This window comes from Sciurus carolinensis, chromosome 2 (genome assembly GCF_902686445.1).
Source record: "Sciurus carolinensis chromosome 2, mSciCar1.2, whole genome shotgun sequence".
NCBI classification, from domain to species: Eukaryota; Metazoa; Chordata; class Mammalia; order Rodentia; family Sciuridae; genus Sciurus; species Sciurus carolinensis.
This window is the reverse complement of record NC_062214.1, coordinates 44,672,228-44,685,671: the sequence shown is the minus strand read 5'-3', so window position 1 is coordinate 44,685,671 and position 13,444 is coordinate 44,672,228. Positions and strand designations below refer to the sequence as shown.

General features: G+C 37.6%; 1 protein-coding gene across 1 annotated transcript in view; it reads left to right on the top strand.

Moving 5' to 3' along the window:
* Positions 1-18: 18 nt before the first annotated feature.
* Positions 19-13,444, top strand: part of Crnkl1 (crooked neck pre-mRNA splicing factor 1) — a 19,296-nt gene continuing 5,870 nt past the window's right edge. The window contains exons 1-12 of the mRNA XM_047537649.1: positions 19-182; positions 1,950-2,102; positions 2,953-3,044; positions 4,002-4,160; positions 4,602-4,768; positions 6,812-6,990; positions 8,095-8,265; positions 9,172-9,363; positions 10,150-10,209; positions 10,904-10,984; positions 11,653-11,892; positions 13,058-13,159. Coding sequence (XP_047393605.1) covers positions 132-182; positions 1,950-2,102; positions 2,953-3,044; positions 4,002-4,160; positions 4,602-4,768; positions 6,812-6,990; positions 8,095-8,265; positions 9,172-9,363; positions 10,150-10,209; positions 10,904-10,984; positions 11,653-11,892; positions 13,058-13,159 — 1,647 coding nt within the window. The 5' untranslated portion in view covers positions 19-131. The remainder of the gene's footprint in view (positions 183-1,949; positions 2,103-2,952; positions 3,045-4,001; positions 4,161-4,601; positions 4,769-6,811; positions 6,991-8,094; positions 8,266-9,171; positions 9,364-10,149; positions 10,210-10,903; positions 10,985-11,652; positions 11,893-13,057; positions 13,160-13,444) is intronic.

Genomic DNA, 13,444 nt, shown 5'->3' with positions numbered 1-13,444 from the left:
ACCAGCGAGTTCCGCTTCCAGTTCCGGCACCCGGTTTGTTGTCGGAAAGCTTTGTGGTCTTGGCGAGCCCTCGGGGGTGATCTGTGGGGTCTGGTGAGGGCGGGGATTTCCCGAGGCCCGCTACTGCAGACATGGCGGCCTCCACCGCGGCTGGGAAACAGCGCATTCCCAAAGTGGCTAAGGTAGGCCATAGCGAGGGGCTTTGTGGGAGGGGGTCCGGGAAAAGGGCTGCCCGCAGCTGCATCCCTGGTGGTGCTCGGGTCAAGAGAGTGTTGACTCGGGGACAGGCACTCCCTGGGAGCGTCCGTAGGAGAAACAGGGAAAGGGGCTGTTGGTGTTGAGATCAGGAATCTTGTACCTAGAGCGCGACTAGCGTCGGCATAGCCCTCGTTTTGGAAGTAATTCTTGCAGGGCAAAAGTGGGGTCGTTCAGCAAGGATTTATCGAGCCAGGCACTGTGTTAGGTGCTGGAGTTCGACCTTAAGCGGGCAGCTGGCACTACTCAAATAAAACACGAGTAAATGTAAGGTGGCAGTCTGGCTAGATGTTACTGATGTTGTGCAGGGTTCTTCTCTTCAGAGTAAACTTGACTGAGGACTTGAAGGCTGCATAGGAGTTAACCCAACTGATATTGGAGGGAATGAAAGTAGATTACGGGAGTTGCTAAGTGGCACAATTTAAGTAAGTTAAACAGATTTATTATCTGTTATTTTCAAGGATGGCTGATACTTACCAAGTGCTTAATATATGGAAAGCCTTATCCTAAGCTTTTACAGGTACTCTTCCTCTTACTTGTTTGTCCAGCCCAGAAGGCTTTCTTAAGCTTGACTTTTAGGTATCAACCTAGATGACTTCCAGAGATACTGCATATAAAGCACCTGTGTTCATTAAATTTAGGTCATCATCATCATCACTGCTCCATGAATAACATTAAATATTAATTGTCATTAAGTATTTCTTACTCAAAACAATATTTTTTACTTGAGGTACTAGAATTGAATTTAGGGCCTTGCACATGCTGGGCAAGTGCTTTGCTGCAGAGCTACATCATCAACCCTTTTTATTTTGAGACAGGATATTGCCTACTTGCCCTGACTGGTGGCCAATTTGAGATCCTTCTGCCCACTGTGCCCAGCTAAATTCTATAAACTTTAATTGGCATCTTTGGTTCAATAGAAATAGAATGGCAGGTACATTAAAATTATGGCCACGTTTAAATGTTATTTAAACATTTTTTACAGCCACACTTAAAAAAGCAAAATGCAGATGACTTTAATAATATATTTTATTTAATCCAGTGTATTCAAAGTGTTATTTCAACATGTCAACAATATAAAAATGTTTGGTTAGATAGTTTATTCTTTTTTTCCATACTAAACCTTAAAAACTAGTGTTTTACACTTATAGGCCAGCTCAGTTTAGACTCACCACATGTGACTCACAGCCACTGTATTGGACAGCACAGTTCTAAGACTTCATTAAGCTTGAAGTCAAATGATGGGAACTTGTTCAATAAGTTTAAGTTGACTTAAAATGCTATGAAAAATCAAACCAGTCATCAGCAAGGGCATTAAAATAAGTTTAAGAATTCTGTAAACGAAAGTCATAATGCTGGATAAGGAACCACACAACTCTTGATAAAGCAAAACCTCTGGTGAGAATTTTACCTAATCTCACAATTCATTATTATAGTTACCTAAAGGTGAAAACTTGCAATTATTTTTGCCACCTTTTTCTCTTGAGACTTTTACCTATTTGTTTGTAGTAGATGTTATTCTAGATCAAAATTGTTTTCCTATTCAGTCTCATGGAGAAATGTGAATGTGACATCCAAAGAGGGTATCTTGTAGTCATACTTAGGAAGTTCACATCCTAAAAACTTTATCCTTGTGTCTTAAACCTTGTGTGAAGAATATCTGCCAAAAATAGACATGTCTTCTTTTTTAAAAGGTAAAAAACAAAGCCCCGGCTGAAGTACAGATAACTGCTGAACAACTCTTACGAGAAGCTAAAGAAAGAGAACTTGAGCTTCTTCCACCTCCACCTCAACAGAAGATCACAGATGAAGAAGAATTAAATGATTACAAACTAAGGAAAAGGAAGGTCAGTCTGTCCACTAATTGTTAAGAATTTATAGGTTGGTTTGGAAAGTTCCTTATTGCTTTGAATCTATAAAATGTAATGAGGTGTTTCTTTTTCTAGTCACATGAATAACATAATTTGTGATCATCAGATAACCGTTTTATAGAAATATATATTATATATATTATATATTATATATATATATATAAAATGGCTATGAATTGTCTGTTTAAAAGAAATTAAATTCACTAGAGACGCAATTTTAGTGCTGAACCAAAGATGGGTGGAAGTTTAACAGGTGGAACAACTGTCATGCGGAAGAGAGGTATGCTTGCCAAGGCTCATTGGGTACCTCTGTCTGTATCACCTGTTGTGGTTAAGAGTTAGGACCTGGGGAAGAATCACAAGAAGCCTTTGGGATCTGATTTGACCTCCTCACTCTAGAATGTTGGATTATTTTAAGCCACTAATCCTGTTGTGTTCACTTATTTGTTGCTCTCAATGAGTTACATATGAAATTCCAAGAATTACTGAGACGACTTAAAGGTAATATTTGAAAACATTTTCATATGAGGAACAAGAATAGAGCATTTTAAAGTATCAGTTGTCATGGATGATAGGAAACAATATCAAAATTCTGCCAATAACTCTTTATATCTACAGTTTTCTCTTTATTTATATGTAAAACTTTAAAGAAAAGTGATTATAAACTTCTATTGTGGGAGTCTTATTCCTCAAGGACTCCAGCATGTAACTTCTTTTAAGTAAGAATAAAATGAACAACCATTTTAGAAGGTGGCTTATAATAGACAAAGAGTGATGTTATTTTTAGTCACTTTCCCTTTAACTGACCCTCTTTGTCTTCTTCCAGACTTTTGAAGATAACATAAGAAAAAACAGGACAGTGATTAGTAATTGGATAAAATACGCACAATGGGAAGAAAGTCTAAAGGAGATTCAAAGGTAAAATTGCTAAGATTATAATTGTGTATCTAAAGATGCCATAAATTAACAGATATAAAAAATATAAGCAGGCCATATAGCACAATTGGTAGAGGGCCAGCCTCTCATGCTGGAGGCCCTGGTTCGAATCCCCAGCACTCTGGGTTTCTGGAAATAAGAAAGAAAATGTCATTGTTGAGAGTGTGATTTTGTAGATAAAGATGTCATAAGTTAACAGATATAAAAGAACAGAAAGATTTAAAGCACAGGTAAAAGAGTATGCCTCTGGTATTTGTTCTATGGAACCCAGCAGTTCCCTTGAAGGGCCTCAGGGCTGCTACACAGGTAATTCTGAGGGACATGGCAGGAGGACTTTCCACAGGTAGGTCTTGCCACCAGCACACACTCTACAGATACAGAAATACAGAATCTGCCTCCAGATTCACCTCCTTTATATGTTATTGAGATTTTTAAGATAAAAGTGGTCCACCAAAAAGATAAAAATTGTGTCTTGATCATTGGTGTTATGTAGCCTTTCTGCACTCTCCCCTCACTCCCTTTTCCCTAGTGTGCCTCTGTACCTGTCACTCCCTAAGTACATTAGTTCTCCTTACTATGTCACTTGGCTGTTCTCTCTACCTGTTGGAGTACTTCTCCCCACAACCTTGGCCTCTCCTCAAGTTCAGAATTCTAGGCTAGGTGATGTTCATCACACATCATCATTTCTTTCTCTCTACTTCACTGTATGGGTCTTAACTACAATGTTTATCACATTGTATTATAGTTACATGCTAGCCTATCATTCTATAAGACTTTATAAAGTACTTGAGAATTTCCTATCTCTTCATCCTTTCATGCCCAGAACCTGGCTCATGGTAGACACTGAATGAAATTCAAAGAGTTTGAAACAATTGCTACATATGTTACATGCACTTTTTTTTTTTTTTTTTTGATACCCTTTAAATCTTGCTTCTTAAGGGCACGATCCATATACGAGCGTGCTTTAGATGTAGACTATCGAAACATTACACTCTGGTTGAAATATGCAGAAATGGAAATGAAGAATCGCCAGGTCAACCATGCCCGTAATATCTGGGACCGTGCCATCACAACTCTGCCACGAGTCAACCAATTCTGGTAAGTTTCTGATCTGCTAGAACAGCCTTTTATAGACTGTTCTACAAAAAAGTTCTACATTTTTATGTATTTGCTTTATTTACATAGTTATAAATGTTGTACATAATTAAATTTGCATCCTAGTAAGTGCTTTTTAATGTTCCATAGTCTGTTGTCATAAGCCTAATGTTTAATAGCTTTATAATCAAAACTGACACTTTAATTATAATGATATTTCATGCAAAACTTCTTGTTGGACTAGGCAATTTTTAAGAAAAAATAACTTTTCCCTCCAAGGTTCATCATTTTTCAGGTTTATATTTCATGTTTGATTTAACCATGAGAAAAGATAAAGCTTTAAATCTTCCCACTAATAAAAGACAAACTAGAAATTGTCAAAGCTCATTTTTTCCCCTAAGTCATTCCTGCCACAACAGATATTTTTGGATGATCTTATTAAAGGTACAAGTACACATACATGGAGGAGATGTTGGGGAACATTGCTGGCGCTCGACAGGTGTTTGAGCGCTGGATGGAATGGCAGCCTGAGGAGCAAGCCTGGCACTCCTACATCAACTTTGAGCTAAGATACAAAGAGGTGGAACGGGCCCGCACCATTTATGAACGATATATCCTTTGAATGAGATCTGAGTGGTACCATTGTTGTCCTGGGAGCTGTTCCTCCCATAGAGATATTATGGTCAGGACATGTAGCCATTAGTGTTACTCCAGAAGTCAGAAATGCAAGTTTCATCAGTTTCACATTTATTTTGTAGGGATAGATTGCTCATACTGAAAATTTGTGGTTTGGGTGAGTGAGTCCTTTCCAGTGAGGCTTTAGGCTTTAGGTTTATTTCTATTTTAGTACTAATGCTCTGGTTCCTTGTAGAAAATGATATACTAAGGTCCTGGCTGCTATAGCCAGTCCTTGTTTTGGGAGATTTTTGTTGGACTTTTCCTGGAGTTCACCCAGAAGTTTACCATTTACCAGCTGTGTGATGCTGTCACTTCTTGCTGAGCTAGGCAATTTTTTCAAAATTTAACTCCTTTGAGCCCTGGTGCCCTCTTTGAAACAAGAATAAAAATGCCTATGGTGTGTGCTGGGGGTGTTGCTTAGTGGTAGAGCACTTGCCTAGTAGGTGCAAAGTCCTAGGTGATTCCCATCACTGCTGGATAAAAACAAAAAACCTGGGGCCAGGGTTGTGACTCAGTGGTAAATCACCCACCTCGCAAGCGTGAGGCACTGGGTTCAATTCTCAGCACCACATATAAATAAATAAAAATAAAGTTCCATCAACAACTAAAAAAAAAAAATTAAAATTAAAAAAAAAAACCCTTTGGTGGTATGAAGATTAATCAATAACTTGGAACTACTTTTAGAAACAGAAGCACAACAATCCTTACTACTCACAGATCCCATAGTTGTAAGTTCACATTCTTGCTAACTTTTATTTGTAATCCCCGAATCAGCGATCGCAGTACTTTGCAATCATTTGTGGACATGTGCACAGCAGTGAAAAATTTGAGTTGCTTGCTCTGCATATTTCCAGCCCGAGTCCAGTAAAGCACTACTCTGCTTCCATGTTTCAGCCTCAAATAGTGATGCTCAGGAAGTGAAGAGAGGAGGGGCCGGTGCTGTGCCTCTCAAAGAGCTCTAGTTCTCGGGACAGTGGGATGGGACTTGAATACCCAATTCTGACCCCCTTAGTGGGGCAGTTTCAGGTCAATTACTTAACTCCTTGGGACCACAGCTTCTCTTGTAAAATAAAGAAAACAGCCTTCCAGAATTAGTTGTTTTTAGAATTTAAGGTTATAATCTACATGAGATGTATGTATGTACACATTTCCCCTAGGAGTAATAGCTTGGCATTCAATGTGATGACTTTATAGAATATAACTATTGTAAACAACAAGAATCAACTTTATCATGCAATGTTAAGGTCTTAATTGTCCCTACTTGTTTTAACATTAGTTTAACGGAAGCTTTCATAGCATTTGCTCTGTGCCAGTCATTATTCTAAGGGCTTTTACAAATACTGTCAATCCCTCATGCCAGCTCTACAGTGTAGGAACTACTCCCATTCTATGCTTGAGGACTGAGGCATGAGTATGTCTTGACCAGGATCTCATAGGTATGATGAGGCGGGATTTGAACCCAGCAGACCAGCTTCAGAACTGATATTCTTAATATATTTACCATATTTGAATGTATTACTACTTTGGAAATTAATTCCTTCTTCAGGAAAGATAGATTATAAATAGGTTCTGTTAGGAAATAAAATGGTAATTCAAAACTTTCTCTTTTGGCTCTAGTTCACAGTTTTCTTCATGTGGTATGATTGTTTCCACCACCCACCCTCAATCGTTTGTTCAGGTATTAAGGTTATTGAGCTTATATAATATAATAGATACTATTTATTGACCATGTTCTTTTCTTTTCGTTTTTTATTTTATTATTGTAGTACTGGAGATAGGCAAGTACAACACTGAAGGCAGATAGAGGTGAATACCCTTGTGAAGACCAGAGATGAGTCTTATTGTACCTTTGTTTATCACCCCTAGTGTCATAGTTTGAATTATTGGGGTTTTAGAGTTTGGTATGGTTTTGATGTTTATGTGATTTCTTTTTAAGCCATGTTGTCTTGCCTAGTATTTCCTTAATTCCCCTGCACTCGTCCTTGTGCACCCTGATGTGAAGAACTGGATCAAGTATGCCCGCTTTGAAGAGAAACATGCTTATTTTGCCCATGCACGCAAAGTGTATGAGAGAGCTGTGGAATTCTTTGGAGATGAACATATGGATGAACACCTTTATGTTGCCTTTGCCAAATTTGAGGAAAATCAGAAAGAAGTAAGTATACTTCAGTAAATTGATTGCATTGCAAAACAACTTAGAAAAGGTTACGTCTTGTGCACAATGAGGTCATTTCCATTTTTTTTATTTGTCTTTAGAGAAAATGTTTTGCAAAGACAAAAACAATCTCATTCAGAAAATAGTATACATATGGGGCTGAGATGCAGATTGGGACCTGAATGATTGTAGATTTTATCATAACTGTCTTAATTTTGTTTTATTTGCTTGAAAATTAAGCTTTTAAATCTGAATGTCTATGAACTTGAGAGTTCTATGGCAGCCTCATTAAAGGAGTTTATAGGTAATAAACTTGGGCAGCAAAAAACCAGAAGTTCTCAGAACAGAGAATGGAATTCAGAATGAAACACAAAATAAGTTCTTCTCTTCCTTAGTTGTATATAAAAAGAATCTGACAGTACCTCAAATAATGTAGACTTGATAGAGTTAGGCTGGAGAGTCCAGATTCTGTTGCAAAAGGGAAACATTGAAAGATTTGAAGTGAGAGAGTGTTTGGATATGATTTATATTTTAAGGAGAACTACTGGCTAATTTATAGAGAATATATTGCAGAGAAGGAGAGATTAGCAAAAGTAGAACCAGACGCGACCAGTGGGGAAACTTTTGAAATGGTTCACGTTAGAAATGGAAATAGGTCAGCAGCAGGGAGAAAAGAAAAGGGCTGTGTTGAAGAGGTAGAAATGGCAGGGCTTGTTGAAGAAGTGAATGTGGGAAATGAGAAAAGGAAAGGAATAAAGAAAGAGGAAATTTTGATGTGAGCTAGCATATGACTACAGGTGTTGCCTACTAAGATTGGGAAGACTGGGAAGAACCAGCTTAGAAGTAGAGAGAAAAAAGTTCAGTTTGGGTCCTGTTTAGTTTGAGTTTTGCAATAAACCTCCAATTTGTAATACTAGCCAGACAACATTAAATGTGGAGCTCAAAGATGAACTCCTGACACAGATACCTTCAGCCAAAGAGAGAAGAAAAGGTTTATTTTGAACATTTTGACACCTTAAAATCTTAGAAGTAATACTATTACTCTCTTTTTTGTGACTGGAATGAGAATGTGTAATGGAAGGTAGTCATCCTGTCTGCTTTTAGTTTGAAAGGGTGCGAGTCATCTACAAGTATGCCCTGGATAGAATTCCAAAACACGAGGCCCAAGATCTCTTTAAAAATTATACCATCTTTGAGAAGAAATTTGGTGATCGGCGGGGTATTGAAGACATCATCGTGAGCAAACGGAGATTCCAGTATGAAGAAGAAGTGAAGGTAGGTGCTGGTGTGGGTGGTTAACTTTGAAGTGCTCATCAGTACTAGTTGCTCTGACATGAATAATAGCAAGTTAGGGCTATCAATGGTTTCTTTTTTAATGTCTGTGATCAGTGGCACATTTCAGACAAGTTGGAATACACAAGACTGATAGAAAAGGCAGGCAAACCGTATTTGGAGTTGCTATACCATTCACATGTGGAAAGTTGTCTATTAATTGCTGATAGTGTACTGTGAAACTTAAAATGTCCAAACTATTTGAGCTCTTTTTTGGAAGAAGATGGAAGAGTTGTAGGTATCTAAAAATCTGTTTTGCACATTATTTCCTTTAGCTTTAACTGCTTGGACAAGAGATGTATGGTAGATATGATTCCATTCTCATCCTTACGTACTATGTTGATTTCAATTTAAAATAATAGCATTTTCTTTCACCATTGTGCTATGTAGTTAAAATTACTTTAGTCAGATTAAAATCTCTCCAAGTAAAGGAGTAAGTCTGGCATTAAGTGATGTGGTAGGTCAGCAAGATAAATTACTGTTGACTGAAAAGGCAGGCTTCATAATTGTGAGCATGATAAAATTCCATCGTAATTTTATTATAAATCTAATGATATGTACTCATATATATGTGTACATTAATAATACATTAATAAGAATAGGTGTCTCATTATTGAGTGATGGCTATGCAGGAAAGGGACCACACCTAGCTAATAACCTCTCCTTTGGTTTTCTTTTATTTTTTTATTTATGCTTTTTCAAGAATGGTGTTTTTCAAATGATATAACAGGTAAAATCCAGCAGAAAAAGTGCTAAACTATAAAAAGTCATTCTGGTGCCTCCTTTCAGCTCACACAGTATAATAGCTCTTGTTTTTGTCTTTATTAGTTAAGTGGCTTGTCTTTCTAGGCTAATCCACACAATTATGATGCATGGTTTGATTATTTGCGCTTGGTGGAAAGTGATGCAGAAGCTGAAACTGTGCGTGAGGTCTATGAGAGAGCCATTGCCAATGTCCCACCCATTCAGGAGAAGAGGCACTGGAAGCGCTACATATATCTTTGGATCAACTATGCACTCTATGAAGAATTGGAGGCAAAGGTAAAAATATTGAATTTTATGTCAGCTATTAATGATTTCCTTGCCCCTGTACTCATAGCTTATCTGTTGTGGGTAGTAGTTGATAATTACAATCCTTGAAACAGATAAGTTTAGTTTTAAATTCTTACAGGCCTCTGTTCAACCATATAGTTATATATTCTCTCTGCAACATTTTAAATTCTCTATAACTGTTGTGGGCAAAGTTGAGATGATAGGTTGTGTGTGTGTGCGTTTTCTTCACAGCACTAAAAATCAAACTCGGGGTCTTGCATATGCTAGGCAAATCTATACCACTGTAAACAAAATAACATGGAACTTGAAAGAGAATAAGGTACCAATTCTCAGGTTAATTATATATAGTTTCCTGTAATTATGGGTTTTCTTGCAAATCTAGCTCACAAGCACAGCTAGATTATACATTTTTGTTTTAGGTTAAAATTAAATGACATTTTCAGATATTGGTCATATGTGAGTTAACTGATAAAGATTAACCTGCTATTGATCTGAGACCATAAAACCTCTTTGTTTCTTTCTGCTATCAGGCAGATCCTTTCTACAAAGAAGCGCTCAGAATTTGATGTCTATATTGTTGGTGATTCTTAAACCAAAGTTTGATGGCCACAGGTAGTTCATAGTTTTAATCATAAATGGAATCAGGGTTTGAAAATAGCCACTTGAAAAAACATATTCAATGTTGGGAGTGTACATTTTTACTGGTAAAATTAGTAACTAGTGAAGTTAGTGTTAGCAACAGACTTTAATATTTTGTGAAAATTTTTTATACAGGATCCTGAAAGGACAAGACAGGTATATCAAGCCTCTTTGGAACTAATTCCTCACAAAAAGGTATGTTTGCTCTAAAGTGTTCAACTTCATCCAGGTCAAAATCTTCGTCTATTACTTGTGAAATAATAGAATGAAATAACATTTAGAGATTATTTCCCTGTACTAGGCACCATAGAAAACATAAATAAGAATGAGATTACACTCTAGTTCAGAGGATAACCTGAATTGAGAAACAAACTAATAATATAGATGATATGTAAGAAATTCAGAGGAGACTGGGTAATTTGAATAGACTGAGTATAAAGAGGAAGACATTGACAGAGTTCACACAACATATGTGAGAGACACAGAACTGTGTTTGTTGATAATTTAGTGCATCTCTTGCTTCTCTAGAGATGGTTGAGATGTTACCTCTGCCATGTTTCCCAGCTTAGGAAACAAAGTCTTTCTTGCTGTTGAAGTATTGCCAAGTTATCTTCTCAGAATAGACATAGGATGTTCTGTCTACATACAAATGGCCCACAAAACTAGGCCTATTCAGAGAGGCTGCAGTGTCATGAAATACTGTAAAGTATAGGAATCATGTTTTTAACTGTTGTGAAATCTTTACTTGTAAGTAAGCAAAATACATCCTGCCTCACTCAGAATTTTCAGGAAAATCTAACTGCCAGTAGCCTTTGGTTAATTTAGATTTTCTTTAACTCAATATAAATGAATTTCTTCAGCTAGATGTTTTTGTGCTTTTGTTTCCTAGTTCACGTTTGCCAAAATGTGGTTATATTATGCGCAATTTGAAATAAGACAGAAAAATTTACCATTTGCCAGACGAGCTTTGGTAAGTAAAGAAAGGATCAGATGCTTCATGAAGTTATATAAGAAGAAATTTTAAATCTTAGTCCTTACAAGTTATATAATTCCTACTCTACTTAAGAAACAACAGAAATTTCTATCTTTATAGCCTGGGGCCTGTTAGAAAGCCCTAGGAAAAAAACATCGGATGATGATACTTAAATTATTCTTATTACCTAAGGCAAATGAACATTCTCTTTCAACACTGGAAATGTCTATAGCTACCAGTTGCTAGATCTGTCCTCAGACTAGACTCAAGAGTCTGGTCCCTCGCAAACTTCCGGTGTATTAAATGCATCTTCCTCCTAAAAATTGTTCCAAAATTTTTAATAGGATCAAATGCTGTATTTAAATATAATTTGTCTTTAGATAAGCTACTATTACCCTGGCAAGTCAAGTGTCATCTTTGATTACCTTTTTATTTGAAGGAGGTTTTCATATCTGACATTCATTTTCCCTGAGAAAACTTAAAATCCAAAATAGTGGACTAGGTACCAGTGAGCACAGGCTGTCTTGTCAACTGATTGAGCTAGAGAAGTTTCCTCTGGCCTTTTGTCAAGAGCCACTGTGAACAGTGTTATATCACAGAGCAACATTATGGCCTGCCATGTTTAAATGATGGTATCACAATCATCTGGGCATTTTATTTTCCAGGGAACTTCCATAGGCAAATGTCCAAAGAACAAGTTATTTAAAGGTTACATAGAATTGGAACTGCAGCTTCGAGAATTTGACAGATGCCGGAAGCTTTATGAAAAGTTTCTGGAATTTGGGCCAGAAAATTGTACCTCCTGGATTAAATTTGCAGAATTAGAGACAATCCTTGGTGATATTGAAAGAGCCCGGGCCATTTATGAGTTAGCCATCAGCCAACCACGCTTAGACATGCCAGAGGTGAGGATCTCAAGTTGCATGTAATTTTGTTCTAGACACTTCTCTAATATTCCTTTAGAGCACTAAGAGTGTGGTGTGTGTGTGTGTGTGTGTGTTTGTTTTAGAATATAAACACACTCTGACTAACCTCCAATTTCTTCCATTCATATAGGATTTTTCTGTTTGTTGGATAGGAAGGTGAGCAGGGTTGGGGGGTAGTTGGAAAAAGAAGCCCTCTAACTGGGTGCAGTAAACACCCAGGATGAATTAGGATATAGAGGTGTGGATGATGAGCTCTCTTCCTCCCTTCCTCAAATGGGGAAGGGAAGGAAAGGCTTGGCAAGCAGCCAGCCAGCAGGCAGCCCATCTGCAGAACAGGAGAGATGGAGGTGGACATTGCACATCCCTGTTCTAATACAGTTTTGCCTGGATTGGGCCAATAAAAGAGGCTCCAATTAGCCCATGATGTTCCTAGAATATAATTGCTGCTGTCCTGGTGTATTGGCCAGCCTTCAGTAGTTAAGCTTGAGCCATGTGGTGGTGCCAGACTATAGGACCGATTTGAGTGACATTGGAGTCACAGCTTACTCAGCCATTTTGTCAGTATTGACTTAACATAACCCTACATTTAATGGTCAGGCCCCATTGCCTACATCAGGACAGTGCTTTGTATCTCTGGTTCCATCTCCTGGCCTCAGTTCTTCTACCAGACTGCTGCTCCCAAGTGTCCAGACCACAGTTTATTTATTCTTGTGCCCTGACAAGTAGGCACCTATTCAATAAATGCTTGTTGAATTTAACTCAGATAACAAGAAATTTACAGTAGAGATAAAAACATACTGACTGACTTGGACCAGTTTTCTCCCCGGAGGTTAATGACATGTGGCAGGATCATGAAAGTACCTGGGAGACACTTAGCAAATTTCTCAGTTCTTGATTAAAGTGAACATTTTGGAAAAACTCCAAAGGAGAATTTAAAACTGAATCCATGGTCTTTGGGCCTGTAATATAGAATTCTGAGTTTTGGCAAGCTTATAAATGCCAATATTATTTCATTCACATGCTGTTGATTAATTGCTTAGCAAAAGTTCTGTTCATGGATGTAGGTTAGACTGATAGGTAAGTTGGATTTTGGATGGGGCATGCTGCTTTGTAAATGTCAAGACTGACCTATTATTTTTCTTAGGTGCTTTGGAAATCATATATTGATTTTGAAATTGAACAGGAAGAAACTGAAAGAACAAGAAATCTTTATCGACAGTTGCTTCAGCGAACACAACACGTCAAGGTATCCTGTGGTTTGTTGTTGAACTTTGATTTTGCTTGAATCAGCAATGCCAAAAAAATACTCTTTCTGTATTTTAACTGCTCTTTATTAAAAATTTTAATTTAGCCATGCACAATGATGCACATCTGTAATCTCAGGTACTTGGAAGGTTGAGGCAGGAGGATCAGAAGTTCAAGGCCAGCTTGGGCACCTTAGTGATACCCTATCCCAAAATAAAATTTTTTTAAAAAGGCTGGAGATGTACCTCGGTGGTAGAGTACTTGCCCAGCATGCATAAGGCGCTGA